This window comes from Uloborus diversus, chromosome 7 (assembly GCF_026930045.1).
Source record: "Uloborus diversus isolate 005 chromosome 7, Udiv.v.3.1, whole genome shotgun sequence".
Classification (NCBI taxonomy): Eukaryota; Metazoa; Arthropoda; class Arachnida; order Araneae; family Uloboridae; genus Uloborus; species Uloborus diversus.
The window spans coordinates 150232685-150254053 of NC_072737.1; the positions used below are offsets into that span (position 1 = coordinate 150232685).

The following is a 21369-nucleotide window of genomic DNA, read 5'->3' on the forward strand; positions in this document are numbered from 1 at the left end:
CTAAACAAAGAACAACACGAAATTCTGAAACGAATTCAAAGCATTCACAAAATTCTCCAGAAAACTAGTTACAGCATCTATCAAAAAAAAAAAAAAAAAACAGTTCGAATGCGCAAAAATTTTAAGAATTTTGATTCATCGGAGACCCCTCCTCCAAAAAAAAGAGAAAATACCCCTAGAAACAACCTCCCCCTAAAAACCCCTGCCGAAACGAATTTGTAGAAAAAATTCAATAAAACGAAAAACTCTGGGCCTGCACTACCACAATGATTTGTCGTGCTTGGAAAACAAATAAATGTAGAATGCATTTAATAATCACACACCCACACACACACACACACACACACACACACACACACAAAACAATGTTTTATCTTAGTTTTAAATTTATTGAAAGAAAGAAAAATAGTTGGAAAAATGAATTGATTTACTTTGAAAGACTTGAGTACTTGCGAGGATTCAACACTCGCCGTTAGCAAGTACGACACGTGTGAATGTGTATGAGACCCTGGAATGAAGAAGAAAATGGCTATGCTCCGGCGCACCCCTCCCTCACCCCTTTCAAGTCCTGGGGTCTTAACAAAACTGCAAAGGGGGGGGGGCTTATGGAACGCATTACGCACGCTTCGCTGAACGTGCAAATCAGCAACGAGCTTGCAATAAATGGGCGTAAATGTGAAACAGGTTTGAAGGTTAGAAATAAGTTGGGAATGCGTTTAGTCGGATATAGGTTGGTTTTAAACCATCCTCCGATGCTTCGAATGATCGGATGAGCGTATGAAAAAAGCCAATATCTAACCAAAACATATTTCCAACCATTGCGATGCAATTTCAACCTTTCTCCTACGTAAATCCGATGGTTTGTGCTACCTAGGCAAGTGTCTTGTGTTCTAGGATTTTAGGAATTTTTTAAAGTGAAGTTTGGAAGCATCATCTCTTCACTTTCAAAGAAGTAAGAATTATTGTAAATTCAATTTCGTGTAGTAGACGAAAAGAATTAACTGATTATGAGTTTTGAGGACATTTTGTAACATTTCACAACTTTTCACACCAGTGCCCCCCGTACCTATCACTATTTGTGGTTTAACCAGTTGGATGGGACCCCTGAAGACAGCTGTGATTTTTTTTATCCAGACCAGAAACCAAGCAATTCCTGGTTTAGAATCCCGAAAGTTATCGTTTCGCTTGGAGGACTTTGTGACCATTAGCATATTTGACGTCCCCACCCAGCTAGCACACGAACATTCGGCCAACGTTAGCTTATTACGTTAGACTTATGTCGGCCTCTTACGTTAGAACATACGTTAAAGTGCACCGTCGGAAAACGGTTATCCAACGATTGGTTTCCAACGTTATCTCAACATTTTTCCAGCGCTGTTCCTACGTAAAATGCAACGGTGAACCAACCAATTCCAAACGTTATTCCAATGTAAATTACAATAGTTAAACAACACTTCTTAACATTATCCCAATATAAATTTCGACGCTTATCCAACAATTTTCCAACGTTAGCTGCAACGTTAGATTGATTATTTTCCGACGCTATTCTGATAAAAAATCAACATTTAAGTAACTATTTCCCAATGTTATTGAAATTTAATATGCGCAACCTTAATAGTGTGCTACCTCAGATTGCTTTCCAGCCTATTTCATTTGAATTTTTCATTATTTTCCCTCATCAAATCAATATACTTTACCAAATATATATCAAATCATTATTATTTTACAAGCGTAGAAATAGAAATACTAAAAATTAAAAAAATATGCTGAAGCATGGAAATTCTTATATGCTAAAATAAATTAAAATATAGTAGAGAAATAGTTGCATCATGTATAGTATCTATAATTTATGTGACTTTTTGCCCTTTGTGACATCATAACCTTTATTGCTACCTCTGATTGCTCTCAAACCTGTTTCATTTAAAGTTTTTACTATTTTCACTCATTACATCAATATATTGTTTCAAAGAGTAAAAATGCTAAAAAAAAAAAAAAAAAAATACAATTTATCATTTCCCTATCATTTACAAACGTTTCAATAAAATATGAACAAAAATTAAGATATTTATAATTCTTACCTTTTATTTTTCTGAATAATTACTCGAAAATTATCTTCATAAGCATACATTAGTTTCTTTTTTCTTTTTCAGGAAATATTAATTACCAGCAAGGTTATTCTTAAGACAGAATAAAATCTTTGACTTTAAAATTCTGCCATGAAAAATAACCTAGCTTGTTTGAAGGTTCAATTTTGCTTTGACCTGAAATAAGAATTAAAAAAAATAAATAAATAAAAATAAAAAATAAAAAAAACATACGCATACACATTCAGTTAGAATCTTCATAACAATTAAAATGACGTGGGTTAAACTTGAATATCATGAAAACTACTTATTTTATTGTTTTGTCGAACTATTATACTCTCCCATTTCTTTAAAAAATTCATGTTCATTGACTTTTTTTTTTTTTTTTTCATTTTAGTATTAGGGAAGGAATTTTAATGTATTTTATCCATCAACGAGAAAAGTTCATGCAAAGACACAATTTTATTTCTATGGTAAATTGCACATGTATTGTGCGTTTAAAATTACCAAAGCTAAACAAAGGAACAACATGAAATTCTAAAACGAATTCAAAGCATTCACAAAATTCTCTAAAAAAACTAGTTAAAGCATCTATCAAAAAAAGAAAATCAGTTCGAATGAGCAAAAATTTCAAGAATTTCCATTCATCGGAGACCCTTCCCTCCCCCCCCCCCCAAAAAAAAGATAAAATTCCCCTAGAAACAACCTCTTCCTAAAACCTCCTGCCAAAATGAATTTGTAGGAAAAATTCTAGTAGTTTGAAACAAGAAAAATCTGGGCCTGCACAGCCACAATCATTTGTCGTGCTTGGAAAACAAATAAAAGTAGAATGCATTTAATAATCAAACACACACATACCAAAAAAAAACAATGTTTTATCTTAGTTTTAAATTTATTGAAAGAAAGAAAAATAGTTGGAAAAATGAATTGAATTACTTTGGAAGACTTTAGTACTTGCGAGATTGAACGACACTCGCCGTGAGCAAGTACGACACGTGTGAATGTGTATGTGACCCTGGAATGAAAAAGAAAATGGCTATGCCCCTGGCGCACTCACTCCTCCCTCACCCCTTTTTCAAGTCATGGGTCTCAACAAGACTGCAGAGGCGGGGGGGGGGGGGGCGTATGGGACGCATTACGCACGCTTCACAGAACGCGCAAATCAGCAACCAGCTTACAATAAATGGGCGTAAATGTGAAACAGGTTTGAAGGTTAGAAATAAGTTGGGAATACGTTTAGTCGGATATAGGTTGGTTTTAAACCATCCTCCGATGCTTCAAATGATCGGATGAGCGTATGAAAAAACCAATATCTAACCAAAACATATTTCCAACCATTACGATGCATTTTCAACCTTTCTCCAACGTAAATCCGATGGTTTGTGCTACCTGGGCAGTCACCATTAATAAAAACGGTGGATCTTCGACTGACTAGTATATCGAGCCCGGGAGGGTCCCGTCACAAGTCCGATGCCTTTACCGATCAGGCCACCTCGGCCAACATTTCACAGCTGACGAACTGACGAACACACTGACAATTTTCAAAATTACACTGAAAACACCACGGTAGGGATGAGCAACTCTTGACCAGAACCAAATGAACGTAACATCCTCAACTGATTTTCTCATTTTCTAGTTCTTTAATGCATGCACATAAACAAATGAATGTCTTAATCGGGTTGTTTCCATCAATCAAAAGTACTACTTTCTGAAGTTGACAGAATGAGCAGAAAATAATAATAATAATGATAATAACATGGAGCGAGAAAAAAATCATTTATTTTCAAAACGTTTATTTTTTAACTAATTTTTTTAAATATCCGATTTTTCAAACAAGGCGCGGTCTTTATGATGTCACAGGTGATGAACTTTGGCACTCACCCCACTGGTGCGATGAATGCTGACGCTTGCTGTCTACCACGTTTCCAGCTTATGATAATTCAGAAGCGAAGCGGCAGAGATGACGGCCAGTACGCCTATTCAACCAATCGGCTTATCTGAGAGTATAAGCGAAAGGGGGGGGGGGGGGGGTTCAAATAAACTTCGGCTACGTCCGCCGACCTCGACCGGGAACTATTGGTCGATAAACGATCTCAAACTTCACGTCCAGTGTCCTGAAAAGTCATGACGGCCCGGCGAAGATTCCACTGTACTTGCATGAGATCCAGACAACATTAATTCTGTTTGTCCTATCTATCTAGTGTGAAAATAATTAGTTAATTACCCGAAGAAAAGTTCTGAAAAATTGTTTAAAGTTATCTATTTAAAAGTAACGTCTAATTTTTATCCCATATTGGGATCCTCCGTTTGAGCGGTATTTAAGAGGAGAAACCTTACGCTTATATTTCTCCGCATCCTTTTTGTGCTTTGAGCAAAATAAAATGTAGTGTAATCTAAATGTTTTCGTAATCTATCCCGTTTTGTTTCCTTCTTTATTTTTTCAGGAATACGGAAGTACGATGTTACGATAGATAGCTATCTTTGAAACTGAATTGTTTGCATTTTTGTAATCGTTAATAATGTTTATGTCCTCAAAAATTGTGAAAGTTTTTGGTCCGCGAACGTTGAATGTTTTAAGAAGGGCTAGAAATGTCCACACAACTTCTAGAACTGAGTCTCTGACCTCAATTAATTTTACATCAGAACACGATGAATTGCGAAAAACTATCAACAAGGTAGGAGTTTCTTTTCCCTGTGACACTATTTGTAATTACTTTTATTCACTTCGTAATATGCTACTGAAATAATTAATTATTTTCATTATTTAGATTATTGAAAAGGATATAAATCCTTTTGTTGATCAGTGGGAAAAAGAAAATACGTATCCTGCTAAAGATGTTTTTAAGAAGCTTGGAAATGCTGGTCTACTTGGAATAACTAGGCCAACTGGTATTTGTTCCTTCCTTGTAGTTTTATGTATTATTGCATTGGTTTTAACTTCGTATTATTTGAAAAAGAGATTTTTTTTTTTGGAAATTAGGCTATTAAATCTGGGAACAATAATACTTTTTCCACACATAATAAAAATTATTTTTATACAATGTAAAAACTTCTGAAGAGAAACTCACTTTCCATTTTGATAGGTTGACCCACTCTCCTAGGTTAATTCTTTGAATGCCAAAATACAAATTATTGTATTTTGGCCTAATATGAAGCTAATTCGTTTACTTCAAGATTTCTCAACTAAAAAATCCTCCCTCCCCTAATTTCAGGGTTGTCCTATTTTGTCCACCCCAGAAAAAACAGTCCCGGACAAAATATCATTTTGTCGACATTTCGGTTAACTGAAAGTTTTTAGTTAAAATTTTGAAATTAATAAATAATTATATAGATTCTTCCTATTCAAGTAACATTTTAATATAAAAATAGCAAAACAATTGAGTGTAAAATATTTTAAAGTGAAAATGAAAAAAAAAAGATAAGTTGAAGTTTATGTTAATCAAATTGAGTATTAATAAGTTATAATGCATGTAATAGCATTTATAAAAACAAACACATCAGTTGTAAATTTTTAAGTTGTTTATCTGTGATATGGAGAATTATTGCCCATAATAAATGCATTTATAAAATTTGTCATGTATTTATGTTTTAAGTTTTAGCAGATTGGCAACATCGAGAGAACAAAGCACGTAACTTGATATTGGAAAAGATTAATTTTAAAATTGTACTGATCAGAATTGTTGGAAATAAAATCATGATACAATACATAACATGGTGTCAGAGTATAAAGTACTCACGTAGCCAGTACTAGAAGCAAAAAGTGCTTTTCATTAGTCCTTTTATTGGTAAAATTTGATTTCAGGAGTTAAAAAAAAAAAAAAATGGCTGCAAATCTTCCAACAATAGCAGCTTTTCATCCTGGCTCAAATCCATCCGAGGCTTGGCGCCATTGGCGAGAAGATTTTAACGATTATGTAGAAGCATTAAAATATGGTAAAGAATCGGAAAACATGAAAACGGCCCTCTTTCGACATGTTTGTGGCGATGAATTGAAGAAGCAGTTACGAACTTTCAACATTAAGCCTGAGGGTGGATCAAAAGAGGTAACATTGCAACAAATTTTGACTGAATTTGACAAATACTTTAAAGATTATGTGAATGAAGTTTACGCCTCTTTCAAATTCTTGGAAATTAGCCAGAAAAGTGAAGAAAAATTCGTGGATTACTATTCACGTTTACGCTGCGCAGTAGTGGAATGCAATTACGGTGAACTTTCAGATAGAATGCTTCGTGATAAAATAATTCAAGGGCTTGATGATAAATCGTTACAAGAGCGATTGATTGGGGAAACTTACAAAAATAAGAAAACTCTGTATGAAATCAGGGCTGAATGTAAAACAGCCGAGCAAAGTAAATTGCAAGCAGCAGAAATGGGTGAGAAAGTTGAGAAAATTAATTTAGATGATATAAAATACAAGGAAAATCGCACGTATTCGCAAAGACGCGAATTTCTGTGTAAAAATTGGAAAAAGTCATGCGCCAAGAAGATGTCCTGCATTTGGCGATAAGTGCCGAAACTGTGGCGGAAATAATCACTGGTCCAAAGTGTGCCGAATAAAATCAAATAATAGACAACGTTTGCCAAGTGTTAATACTGTAGAGCAAACTAGTGGCTCTGATTCAGAAAATGGGTACTTAGGAGAGTTGAAATATATAAATCAGCTGGACGAATGTAAAATCTATTTCTGCGATAAACTCCACCATCCTTCCCTTTAATAACGTAAGATCGAGAATTATGATTGGATTGAATGACAGTTCCTTGCTTCCACGGCTCGTTCGGCATTTTACGAAACCATACCTTTGCCTGATTATGAAGAATTGGCAACTCTTTTTCAATCTGGGCATATCGTTGCTGTGTCTCACTTAGTGATGCTGATCCATATGCTACATGTCTGTTGTCTTGCAGCAGGACGGCTCCAAGTCCATTGCGACTTGCATCTACAGATAATGTCACAGCTTTATTTTCATTAAAATATTGTAAGCATGGAGCTTGTACTAGAGCTTTCTTGATTTTCTCAAAATCTCGTTGAATATTTGCGTCCCATATCCACTGTTTATCTTTCTTCAACAGTTCTCTTAAAGAATAGGTTAAACTCGAGAGGTGAGAAGTAAATTTAGATAAATATGTCACCATACCAAGGAATCTTTGCAACTCTTCACGGCTCTGTGGTGCTGGAAAGTCAACAATGGCTTTTACTTTCTTAATATCTGGTTCTATTCCTTTGTCAGATAAAGTGTGACCTAAATAATTAACTGACGACTTTGCAAGTTGGGTTTTACTGATATTGAATTTCAAATTGGCTTCCCTGGCTCGCATTAAAACTTTATTCAATAATTTGCAGTGCTTTTCAATGGACGATGAACCTAGAGCAATGTCATCAAAATATGGGTTTACTTCTGACATATCATCAAAAGTTTCTTCCATAGCTCTCTGAAATTCCTCTGCAGCGTTATTAAGGCCAAATGGCAGAACTAAATACCTAAGTTGCACTTGACTCACAGAGGTGTAGTAGCTTGTAAAGTGAAGGCAAAAGAATACTTTTACTGGCCTTCCATGAATATTGATGTAGTAAACCTTATTAACAGATGTAAAATTTGTCAGGAACACCAACGTAACAATCAAAAAGAAACTCTGATTGAACAAGAAGTACCTGAAAGGCCATGGCAAAAAGTGGGCTGTGATTTTTTTCATTTGCAAGGTCAACAATATATTTTATTGATTGATTGTTTTTCAAAATATGTGGAAGTTCAGTCAGTGAAGCATAACAGTGCACAAAACGTAACTACTATCTTTAAATCTATTTTCTCCAGACATGGCATTCCGGAGGAGCTCGTGAGTGATGGGGGACCGCCATTTGACTCAGAGTGTGTAAAAAGTTTTTGCATGGAATGGAACATAAATCATCAGATCACGTCACTGTACTTTCCTAGGGCCAATGGACAGGTTGAAAGAGCAATTGAGAGAATAAAAAAATCACTGATAAAAGCAGCACAAGATGGAAAAGACTTATATACGGTCTTGTTAGACTACAGAACCCAACCATCTTCTGATCTTCCTTCTCCCGCTGAGTTGTTGATGGATAGACGACTTAGATCCCTTTTGCCGTCGCATCCAGAGAAAATGCGACCAAACTTCCCATTAAAGAAAGCACAAGAATCTTTAAAGAAGCGACAGAAAGCACAAAATAAATATGCAAACATACATGGAAAAGAGTTGCCAATTCTTCATAATCAGGCAAAGGTATGGTTTCGTAAAATGCCGAACGAGCCGTGGAAGCAAGGAACTGTCATTCAATCCAATCATAATTCTCGGTCTTACGTTATTAAAGGAAAGGATGGTGGAGTTTATTGCAGAAATAGATTTTACATTCGTCCAGACAAATCAGAACACTATAGTTCTTCACAAACAAGATCAGTGGAAGATTTTTATCCTTCAACTTTGGCTAAGGGATCAAATCGAGAAATAAATAAAGAACATTCAAGCATGCCAGAACAAATAGTTCACAAAACAAATGTCCAGCAAGCATCCGCGGAAAACCCGGTAAGAAGATCGTCAAGAACTATTGTCAAGCCTCAGCGATATGGATACACTTGAACTGAATTCAATTATTTATTTAGTACTTTAGAAAATATTTTAATCCTTTTTATTTCCTTTAAAAAGGGCATGTCATGTATTTATGTTTTAAGTTTTAGCAGACTGGCAACATCGAGAGAACAAAGCACGTAACTTGATATTGGAAAAGATTAATTTTAAAATTGTACTGATCAGAATTGTTGGAAATAAAATCATGATACAATACTTAACAAAATTAAAAAGTAGAAATAAAATGTTTTCAAGGATTAGAGTCTCAAAACATTAAAAATCATTAAAAAAAAACTACTTGATATTCATAGAAATGTTGACATAAAATGAAATTGTTTTTGTAATACAAACAGAAATGTGATGATCAGCAACAGGCTTTAAACACAGCTAAACTGTTCCTATTCAACTTATTAGTCCCCAATGAAGATTAATGGCCATTTTAAAGCTATCTACCCCCTTGCTTGTTATAGCCTCTTCCAGTACAGTTCTGAGTACCCACAACCCCTACTATAAGTGGCAATTTTTCTTTCTTTGTATGACATTAACCTCTCCATAAAAACATGCAGAGTACATAAATATTATGTTGGAACTAATGTCATATACCCCACCCTTGGCGACTTTTTCCTGTTGGCGCCAAAAAAGCGTCGCCAGGAAAACGATGTATGACGACATATGTCATACATCGTTCTTAGCGATGCTTTTTTAACGCCAACAGGAAAAATTCAGATAAAAAACCATGATCAAAGCACTTCAGAAGACAATATATATAAAATCAACATAAAACCACAGCAAAAAACATCACGAATATTTGCTTCAAATATACCAGAAACTAAAAAAGTTTTTGTACACAAAGAAAAATTACTAGTAGGTATTTAAAATGCTTAAATTAACAAATTATTATCACAGCTCACCAAAGAAATATGTACCAATAGAAATAAAAGCTATTTTCCAACATGCATTTCATCGAACAAAAACAATTCTCATACTCTACTAAAAAAGAGCAAAGCGTTTCAATATGCGATGTTTAAAGCAGAAAATATCCCCAAAATATACCTATTTTAGCCAAAAAAAAGCTTAGTTATTCAAATTTCCATGTATGAAAAGTAAAAATTTTTCGACAAAACATCCCAAACATAAACAATACAAAATTACCATACATTAATTTGCTATCCAAAAATGCTTTCGAAATACCTACTAAAAATGTCTACTATATTTTACATAAAATAACACCTTCATATTTTTATAAAATCGTAGAGTAAACTTATTTTCAGAAATTCAGTACCTAAAGGAGGCACATTTACAAAATATGCTTGGAATAGTTCTTGACATCGATAAGAATTTACCTTTTAGAATAAAAAAAACTGTACTTTTTCTGTAAAATAAATTTACATGCAGTAAATATAAAGTTAAAAACTGCAAGAAACCCTCAGGACTTTGTAAAAACAAAGAATTTTGGAAGTGAGAGTTTTTTTTAAATTCTAAAATAAAAACTTATTTTTTTTATTGTATAAATCCTCATACTCAGTCTGAAACACAACGTATGAAACAGTGCGCCTTACCGAGACACACCCCGAGTTGGATTTTACTCTTAATTAACGGTCACGTTTAAAGAAACTGGCATTTTCTAATATTTATTCATCAGAACACAACTACTGAATCTAAACCAACACAAAATAGGTTTTCCTGTAAGGTATAGTGCACGAAAAAACAAGAATCTCCTACGTGGGCCGCTAACAAGTAAACAAGTTTGAACAGATCTAAGATTGCCTTCGGGTTGGCAAACACAGGTTAGTTTAGCCAGGGATGCCATGCTTAAAAAGTTATCGCCTCTTTGGCGAGAAAAATATTTCAATTTTGGGTAAAAAATCGGATGTCGCCAAATGGGGGGGGGGTATATCACATTTGTACCGAATGTATTAGAATTATATATTAATTTTATTGCCCCATAACAATAAGTTTATGTATAGGATAATCAGTTGGTATTTCATTTTGTCTAATTTCTTCCGGTGTCCTGGACTTTTTTACTAAAAAGTGGACAAAATAGCATCCCTGTACCAATTTAGTTAAGAAGTAAGTTTGTTTGTTTTTAAAACTTATTCTGAAACAGTGTGCTCCCCCTCCCCCCATAAATATATTTTTTTAGTTAAAAAATTAATATGGAATTTAATCCTGTATGTTTAGAAAATTATGAGAAAGTTTAACTAGAATTTTTTGAAGCTTTCATTTTTAAAAGTTAAAATTAGCAAGTGATTTCTTCATGTTTTGAGCGCTTACTTTTTTACACTGAGTTGGTACACTTTAATATTTTTTTCTATTTTAAAACCTTTTAATGTTTTTAACTACCTATTCAATAAAATCATATGCCCAGGTTCATTTCATTACTAAAAGCTATGAGATTAATCTGAGTTAATGTATTCACACAGTTTATCAATAAATTTAGAGAATTGTTTCTAAATATTTCAGCAATTTTAAGGTTTACACTAAATATGTCATAATCTGTAGTAATCTGTAGATGTCATAATCTGTGAAAAGAAGTGGTTTTGTTTTAAATAAAATTAAAAGTTTAAAGATTATTATTTAGGGTTATATGCTATATGTTTAAGTCAAGGATTTTTTTTTAAATTTACTTACTAGCAGTACTCGCACAGTAATGCCCGTGCTAAAAATTTAATATAAGTTCGTTCAAGAAAAAAAATTGACGCCCCCTCCCCTCTGATGTGAAATGATAATTTTTCTTTGCATAAAATGCGTACACACCTTAAAGAAAAAAAAACTATTAAAGCTTGTTTGGAATTTAAAACTTTTTGTCAAATCGTTAAATTAGATTTGCAGTTGCTTTAAAACTATTTAGCGAGTGAAGCCGTTTTTATTGCAATTTAAAATATTTTGTCAAATAACAAAAAAAGACATCAAATAATATCTTTCAAATGTAAAAATAATTCTGCAACTCTATTGTTTATCACCAAACTCGCCCAGCAACCAGGCTATCATAATCCATCCGTCTAACGAAGAAAAAAAAAAACATCCAGTGGAACATTCAAAAATCATCGTCAGAAAAAAAAAAAGAAGAAAATGTTGTACATTTCACTCAGATAAAAACAAATCAAAAGTTTCTTTTCTTTCAAAACAAATTGCCAAAACAATGAAACATTTAGGGTTGCTTTAAAACAATAATAATCCTAGACTGAAGTGCTCAGCGCCTAATGTGCCAAGCGAACCCAGCCCTTTTGCGAGTGAAGCGGATGTTTTTTCTTTGGCAATAATAAATGTTTCGCCAAACAAACAAAAAAGTGTAAAATCACATTAACAGTAGCTTTCAAATCTTTATATATTTAGAGCTGCGTTACCCGGCTTTGCCCGGTCTACCTTGAGAAAAAATTGTGTCAAGTGACATATATTCAACAATCAGGCTTAAATAAAAGAAAAAAAAACACCATGCAGAATTACCCTTCCAAACAATGACGACAGATATTAAAATACTGTTAAGAAATTGAAATGTGAAAGATGGATTTTAAAAGCGTAACCATGGAAACACGAAATAAAATAAGTTTAAGAAATTAAATGCAAATTAAGGAAAGAAACAATAGATTCAAAAAGCGTAACCATGGAAATGAGAAAATAAAATGGTTGACAACCTGAATCAAAATGACATCTTTCGAACTTGAATTAAAAATTCTTGTAACTTTTTTTCTTTCAAGATAGAAGCTAAGTTTTCAACCATAGGTCGAGAAAGATCTTGGAGTGAAAAATGTCGCTTTTTTCAGTGCTGTCAAAAAAAAAACTGTGGGACAATCCCTTCACTTTTTATTGATAGATTTAATGAAGAAAGTAGTGCCTAAATTTCAGCTAAGCTTTAAAAAGTTCGAGCTAAAAATGCAAATTACTCCCCCTGTAATTAAGTTAGAGCATTGAAACAAATTGTTTAGAACGTGGAAAATTCTATCCTTTTCAACGATATATAATATTAATATGTGCAAGTAATTTTTCACTCCCATATTTGGGAATTTATGTGAAATTTGGGTCTAAATTGGAATGAAAAAAAATATTTGATGTATTTTTTCGAATTATAGCCGATGTCACTCAGTAAGAAAGCACCTTTCATATAGTGAAGGAATTTTTCAAATAGGTGCAGGGGTTCCGGAGATTACCTCGAGCATATAAACGCACAAAAATCCGCCCTCTCTCTTCATAATATTAGTATAGATTTATTTATTTTTTTCAAATATAGTAATTTATTTTAACATGCTCTAATCAGGTCTATTATTTAGGGGATCAATGAGGGCCAACTGACCCCCACACTATTTTAGAAACATCATGTAACTGAATTTCTATTTGTATCTTGTTTTTCCTTATAAAATGTAGGCTGTTAATGTTTGTCCTAGACCTAAAAAGGGGCAGGGTGCTTTCAGATAAAAGGGTGTTTTAATTGAATTCAAAAGTCACTTTTTGATAGAAATTTTGTCACAGAAAAAGGTACTGTTTAAACTTTTTTGTGTAATAAGCATACAAAACCCAGTATTTTTCAGTTGTATTTTTTTTTTTTTTAATTTTCTTGTAAATCAAAGAAAATTTTTAATACTTAATTTAAAAAATTAATGCTTGAAACATTAAAAGATTCAGATTTATATGCTAATCAAATTCTATTGGATGAAAGAAAGGAGTTGTGTTTCAAGGTTTGGCTTGCATGCTTGGAAAAAATGTTTGTTTTCTAGCTGAAGGTTTTGTTAAAACTTCTAAGGGGCAAGCGGGGAGCATTAAGAAATGGCAAACAGAGGGTAGGGCACATTAAACGTTAAGATAAATGTGCCTGAATGTAAACCTAAGGAGGGGCATGACGAAGCAAACTCCTAAAAATTGCCCTGGAAAAAACTATGTAATGAATACCTAGCCTTGCCCCCCACCCCCACCCACTAGAAAAGTTTGAAATGATGGGCCTGACTCTAATGACCTTAAAAATTTATGTTTGTTTTTAATTACAAAAAGAAATACTTTAGTTTCAATATAATATTTATCATTAATTTTAGTAACTGACAAGGGCGCCTATATAGTGGGGAAAGGGGGGGTTCAAGCCCCCCCCCCCCTTAGAAATGAGAACTTCTTTGATTTTAGTGTTTTTTCTTTTGCAAAAATGTATAAAAATTTGTTTTCCAGCCATTAATGAATAAGTTATTAAAAATGTCAAATTTTAATATCTCTAATATTTACTGAAATTCGTTTCCGTGGGGAAAATATTCTGCTAAACCATGGGAGAAATTTTTGAGCCCCCCCCCCCCCCCCCGCCCTAAAATTTTGCATATGGGCGCCCTTGGTGACCGAAGTTCTTGTTCTGTTTCAAAGTGTTTCAGATTGTAAACCTAAGTTTTGTTTCAAACGACATATCTTTTTAAAAAATTATAATTTTAAGCAAGACATTTTAAAACCTTTGCTGATGAGAAATATAATTAATCTAATGGTAAAATTTTAAATAAGGCAGTTTTAGTTCTGCACAGTCAAATCATCCCGGTTTAATTTTTTGACGACATAAATGATGTTGTCTTGCAGAAAAAATGTAGGTGTTTGGAACAAAAAGATTCTTTATTTCACAGACCTTTTTAAAGATTCATGGATTTTTTTTTTCTTCAAAAAGAATATCTGCAACCTTCTTCTCTATCTCTATGTAATGAATGTATTTCCTCTTTTCAGAATATGGAGGTTTAGGATTAGATTATTCATTCACATTAGCCTTTTTTGAAGAACTGAGTAATATAAATTGTGCTGGTGTACCTATGAGCATTGCTGTTCATACAGATATGTCCACGCCTGCTTTAGCAAGGTATTTACTCACTCTTTTTTGCAAGCACTCCCGAAACATTTTTAAAACCTATTTAACTCATTTGAAAATGTGTTGCAAAGTGAATCATTAAAATATTTCACTCAGTTTGCAGTGTCACCTATCTGACAATATTTTAGCTATATTAGTAAATATGTAGTTAATTCCAATCACCAAATAGTTACCTCTGAAAATCAGGGTGGTTGATAATAATACAAGCCATTTAAAAATATTTATATTGTAGTGCAAGGAAACTTCGGTAACTCGACATGCGGATAACTCAGCTACCCTGGTAACTCAACATTTATTTTTTTTATGGTTGGCCTAATTCTAATTTCAATGGGCAAAAACCAATATAACTTGACACACATTTGGAGAAACCCCTGGAAGTCGACATCCAATTGCTATTCTAGTCCAACTTTTGCTACCAAAATTCTTTCATATTGACCATTTTTCAAAATTTTACACTATGGTTTCTTGGTCAGTCCTTTTCTGGAAAGTTCTCTTTCCTTCTTTTAATCAGGGGAGTTAGCCACCACACTCTGTGCTGTTAGTGCAATTCTAAAAGGCTAGGAAAGGGTAGGAAAATGAGCCCATGGGAGTCCTCTAAAGAAAGAAGGCATCATGACATGCTTTTGAAACAAGTTTTGGACAGGATTTTTCACCTTGAACCCCTTAACAATCGAATAATTTTCAAGAAAATGGTCATAAAAGTGTCTATTTTTTTTATCGAAGAAAATTGTATAAAAATAAGTGTGAGAAACAATTCAATTTTAATTTTTGATATTTTTAGATTGAAATTTTTAAAAATTAAAATTTTATGAAAAGCCAGCATTCAGGCTTATTTTAACTGAATGTTGATTTTTTAGCAAGCAGCAAAAATTTAAGAAGTAAGTCTTTTAAACATTAAAAGAGAATTTTATTAATCTTTTGTGTAATATAAGTAAAGATTAGTAAATTTTTCTTGTGTGGTAAATTTCAAAGCATGGAAAAATACATATCACAAGAACACGTATTCAATTAGTACAACATCTGGTGAAAAAAAAATCTGCAATTACATTTAAAATTTACTTGCACTGCCATCTGATGATGTATAAAACGAGAAATAAAATGTATTCAGGGCAAAAGAAATGAACTGGTTTTAACTGTTTCGTCCCGTTAATATTGCACAACCCAGCACGGCAATATCATGGGCACAAGAAATGGAGGTCCAAACCTCAGCCCGTCATTTTCACAGGAGCGAGAGGGAAGGGCTGGGCCTTAACAAGAAGCTTTTATATCTCTTTTCAATTACTATGGATTTTTTCCTCACGAGTCATTCAAATAATATATTGGTGATTTTGTTATGTACTTTTCAAAAAAGGAAAATGAAAACAAAATTTATTTACTGGAATTCATTTTTATTATGTGAATGTTAAGCATTAGTAAGTAACTAATACAGAAACTCTTTAATAATGGAACCTCAGTAAGTTGACATCCACTTAGGTCGACATGTTTTCATGCTCCCTTGAGGTGTTGAGTTATCAAGGTTCCACTGTATTTTGTGGCAAGAATTTTTTTTTTCATATTAAAATGTGAAAGTTCTTGTAATTGATATTTCAAATATTAATTGAGATGTACTGTTGTTTGGTGCAGTATTTATTTACACAAAATTAGGCATGTTTTAACTTTGAATGTTTATTACAATTTGCTAAGTACATACCAGGCTAAAGGTAATCATTTTTGTGACTTAACTTATACTATATCATTCAATTACTAATTTTTTTATACATTCATTATTTAGTTTATTCATATATTTTTTCACTTTTTTTTCATTCATTCTCTTATTTTCTTATTCATTCTGTAGTTTAGTCTCTCTTTTATTTACTCATTCAATTATTTATGCATTCATTCGTGCATTCTACGGTTCAATTATTTATTCTTTCATTCTTAAAGAAAAATACTTTCAATAATTAACTACAAAATATTTTGTTTGATAAATATTTTAATTATTGCTTTTCCTCCCTGTATGATGGGGATAAAGTGATAATTTTTCAGTTTTATTTGAAGTTCCTTCAAGTTGTAATGTAGTTTTCAAATGAATTTCCAATATGTTCAATCTGAAAAACATAAGTTATCTGAACTATCTCACTTTACCCTAACATTCCCTTGAATGTCTTTCAAATGTGAAATTTTTCAATAATATTTTTTTTCTTAGGGATAAATACTATTTTAGATTATGTTTTCATGATTATTTATTTATAAAATTTTAGGTTTGGAAGTGAAGAATTAAAAGAAGAATTTTTAAAACCATCTATAGCTGGGGACAGAGTGTCATGTGTTGGTATCAGTGAAGCTCACTGCGGGTCTGATGTTGCTAGTAAGTAGCCAACATTTAGTTGCCAACATTTTTCCTATTGCTGCGGAATATGGAAGTGCTAATGCTTAATAAATCTTTACTAATAATAAAGCTCAAAGTTCATCTGGATCTCTGTTCCTAGACCGTTCAGATAATTTTCATGAAATTTGGCAAATATTAGTTTGTAGCATATAGGTGTCCACCTCAAAGAGACTTGAAAAATTTGATTTTCTTAATTTTCTATTCCAATATTAAGCCCATTTCTCACATAATTTTGATAATGGGGGGGGGGGGGGGGTAGGGATAAATACTTCATTCACATCATAAACCTTAGTTCCATCAAAAAGCTTAGAATTTTCTGCTCAAGTTGAAGTTTGTTTGAGATTTCTACAAGCATTAGGAAAGCTGTAGAAACTGTTTAGAGAAAACCAACATCCAAGGCAAATCTTAAGTAACCCAAACGATTCTAAATGATTAAGCTCGAGAATAAAATCAAAAATTTAAAAAATATAGAAATTATTTTCAAAGCGGAAATAAAAGTTGTATGTTATCACAGTTACGTACTTACTTTTACTCCCTTTGATTGTTTCGTTACTTTTTTTTTTTTTGAACATTTTTAAAAATGTGCTTATTTTGGCAATCAATCCTTTTCTTTTATTGAAAAGGATTTAAATGTTTTAACTGTTAGGAAAAAGTTGTCTGCTTTTATATCCTTACTTTGTATGGAATTATGTTCAGTAAATGAAGATATTGAATTACAACTTTCTTTTGATAGTGTCTGATTTTGCATTTTAAAGAAGGAAAGGAAACTTCCTTCTCTTTTAAATTATTTCCAAGGCTTTTGCTGGTTTCTGTTAAGCTACATGCTAAATTTTCAAATCTGGTCAAAATATGAAGAGATCTTTCCAAAAAAAAAAAACCTTAATGCATAGTAGAGGTTAACTGTAAATATACAGGCTAATCAAATGACATTTTAATGTTCTGCAATGGGCAAAGCCATGCAGGTACCACTAGTAATAAATAAAATATAAGCAGAGTTAGCCGTAGGTCATAACCAGGTTGTCAGTACAGTGAACGCCGGTTAATTGAATCAGTGGTTGATTGAATCAACTCCTTTATTGAATCAAATCGTCAAAAACAGAATAAAATCCTGCTTTATTGAATTTGCTGCTTTATTGAATCAGCTGTTTTATGGAATCAAAATATGTACAACAAATGTGATTCATATAAACAACGGCCACTGTATATGTTTTATTTAAAAAATTTAAACCATATGATGGAATTTATAAAATACTAATAAATGTTTTGTTTCCAACTAGACAGCAAAAAAACCTTAAATTATTTCAAATCATACGTTTTATTTGGTATCACTTCCTTTGCAAAGCAATGCCGTGCTGAATGTTTTTAAAAGACCTTTTTTTTTTGCAGTAGTATCATTTTAGCTAACAATTTCATTGAGGGAACTAAATAATTAACTTTTTTATGTGTGTGAAATACTCACACGAGAGCTTAAAAATTATATTGCCTGACGTACCCGGGGCATGTAAAAATTTCGATAGGGCATGAATCCTTACCCCTTACATGCCCGGTTGGGCTCGTAATCATTATAATTTTTAATTAATTATTGGTAGTTTGAATGACGACTTATTATGTACTATTTATTTGCACTTTTTTTTATGTTTTATATTGAAATAATTCTTGATTCAGATACAAAGCTGTGAAATTAATTCTTTGTCTGATTAATGGTGTACGGCAAATTCAAATACTTTTATTATAATACAATAAAAAACTGGGCATGAAAAATTTTATTTGGGCATGTATTTTTTAGGAGAAACATGTCCGGCAGGACATGTAAAATGCTTAATATTTTTCTAGCCCCGACTCACACTAAATAATTAACTTTTGTGTATTTGTGCAATGCTCACTCATTTTCCTTTGTGTGTGCAGTACTCACTATTTGATTCTTATGCAAAGGTTTATTACTTTTAATTGCTATCAAATAAGTGTATACCTGCTAAAAAAAGTATAAAAGCATAATTGCTTGATGAATAAAAACATGCATTTACACTACAATTTACTACTTATTTAAGGTCTTAAAAGAACTACAATTGTTTTTCCCCAAAAGTAATACAGTAGAATACCTTTATAACGCCGACCTATATAACTCAATTCTCTATAAACTGCACAACTTTTCAGAAGTAAACAATAGGTTTTGAAGTCTTAAAAAGCCCTCTGTTTTGCTTTGCAATCATAAAAATTAATAGGAAAATTAAATTCTAAAACAGTTTTTCATCTTCCCATCTTAACTCAAAGCTTTTAAATGAAAATTAATACTCACAGAAGCAGAAAATACCAGAAGTCTCTTGAAAATGCAGCTGTTATGCAAACCATGAAGCTAGTAGAAGTGCAGGATAATTCACTTATGAAACATATTTATTTATAAATGACTAAATGTAATATTAGTGCTTTAATACTCAGTGCAGATAAAACTCATTCTGAAGTGCTAATATATAGCTATATTCTGAATATTAGTTTCAAAATTTGTGAAATGCTCTATATAATGCAAAAACCTGTATAACGCAAAAGCTTTGGTCCCAAGGTGTGCATTATAATGGCTTTCTTACTAATTTACTAATTACTCTTTACTAATTACCTATTGGTTAACATATGATATGCTTGCTTTACTTTATACCAAGTGGTATTGCTGATAACTCAATTAAATTAAATCATATTTTTTGTTTGAAAAACTTTAGTTTCAAATTTCTTTCAATATTTACTTCATAGGCATCACAACAAAGGCTGTGAGAAAAGGCGATGATTTGATTATTAACGGAGGGAAAATGTGGATAACAAATGGAACGCAAGCTGATTGGATGTGTATGCTTGCTAATACAAGTGACGGAAAACCACATAAGAACAAATCTCTTATTTGTGTGCCTTTAAATTTGCCAGGTATTTGCTTCGAATCATTAATGACAGCTTCACGATTATAACATTAGTTTTTGTTTGAGACTTTGCTGACTTCCTAGGTTACTTATAATAATTAAAGGGTTGATTAAATCCTTTTGTGCTTTTGATGTATAATTTTATACTCTGCTATAATTTCCATCAATTTGATTGAAGCAGTTCTTTTAATCATATTGAATTGCCATTATACATTTATATTTCCATCATATCAAATTAGAAATGTAATTATCATTTCGCTTTCCTCTGGAAAACGTTTTTTTTCAAGATTAAATTTCGGATTTAACTGTAATATTTGTTAAAATAGATTGAAAGTTTCGGTTATTTTATTGTTCAAAAATTTACAAAGTTTGTCAGAATTTTTAAATGCTCAAAGAATGCTAAAATGAGCACTTTATTTATTGTGTATGATTATAACTTTGTTTCAAATTAGATTTATTTTCTCATTAATCTGGAACTATTTAAAGTTACTTTATACAAAGCTTGTATTTGACTTAAAATTCTGCAAAAAATTCAAAGGGTCCTATGTTGTTCCGGAATGTCATCATTTGCCTTGCAATTCCAGGAAATTTTTGTTTTTCATTTATTTACATATTATTTTATTTATTTATTTATTTATTTTTTTATTTATTTATTTATTTATTTTTTAACTTATTTATTTATTTACTTATTTATTTTTTGGATACCATGTGTTTTATTTTTTCCATCACAATGGTAAAACAAGCAGTTCCTTTACTCTTTTTTTTTCCTGAAATATTTATGTGCCTAAAAGGACATTGGCGCATGATTTTTCTCTTGTTAGCTGAAAATAAACATTTGTTATTGCCAATATAATTTATAAGCTACTTTTTATATTCATTTATTTATATATTTTGTAAGATTGTTTTTAAAGTTAACGAAATATTTCTTCTGTTTGCTAATACAAAATGAAAATTTTGGATTTATGTTTAAATTGCATGCATTGGGGAATCTTGCACACCCCTATAGGGGAAAGTGGTTCTCTGGTATCCTTAGCTAAACACAATGTTTGCAATTTAATGTTGGCTCATTTCTGAATGTGATTGATTAGATTCCCCATGTGAAGTAAAAAAGTCTTACCTTTGAGAGTGAAAGCTTTTGACCCCGCATCCCAAGATTTATTCTAAGACCTCAAATTATATCTTGAGAAAAATTGAGTTTTTTTTCAAAGTATTGTTCAAAACCTGAAATATGTTACATGCAATAACAGCAGCCCGGTTTATAAAATCCAGAGACTGCAGTTTCGTCCTTGTTCTCATCGGTCTGGAATGGGGTGGTTTCCTTCAGTCAAAAGTACTACTTTTAGTCATTGAAATGGGATAGAATGAGCAAAAAAAATAACATGGACGAAGAAAATACTTTCATTTTCCCAACAGTTATTTTTAAATTAATTTTTTAAAATGTCCAATTTTTCAAACAAGGCGTGGTCTTGATGACGTCACAAATGATGCACTTTGCCGCATCTTTCTACTACATTTCCTCGTTATGATAATCAAGCAGCGAATTAAAATTGCACTCTATGCTTACTATCAACCATACCATTGCCAATACACGTGAGTAAAGATGCGAATTA

At 32.2% G+C, this 21369-nt stretch overlaps 1 protein-coding gene across 1 annotated transcript in view; it reads left to right on the forward strand.

Moving 5' to 3' along the window:
* The first annotated feature begins 4460 nt into the window (after positions 1–4460).
* Positions 4461–21369, forward strand: part of LOC129225805 (probable acyl-CoA dehydrogenase 6) — a 32860-nt gene continuing 15951 nt past the window's right edge. Inside the window, exons 1-5 of the mRNA XM_054860313.1 lie at positions 4461–4759; positions 4853–4973; positions 14350–14479; positions 16729–16835; positions 19599–19766. Of these exons, the coding sequence (XP_054716288.1) occupies positions 4604–4759; positions 4853–4973; positions 14350–14479; positions 16729–16835; positions 19599–19766 (682 nt within the window). The 5' untranslated portion in view covers positions 4461–4603. The remainder of the gene's footprint in view (positions 4760–4852; positions 4974–14349; positions 14480–16728; positions 16836–19598; positions 19767–21369) is intronic.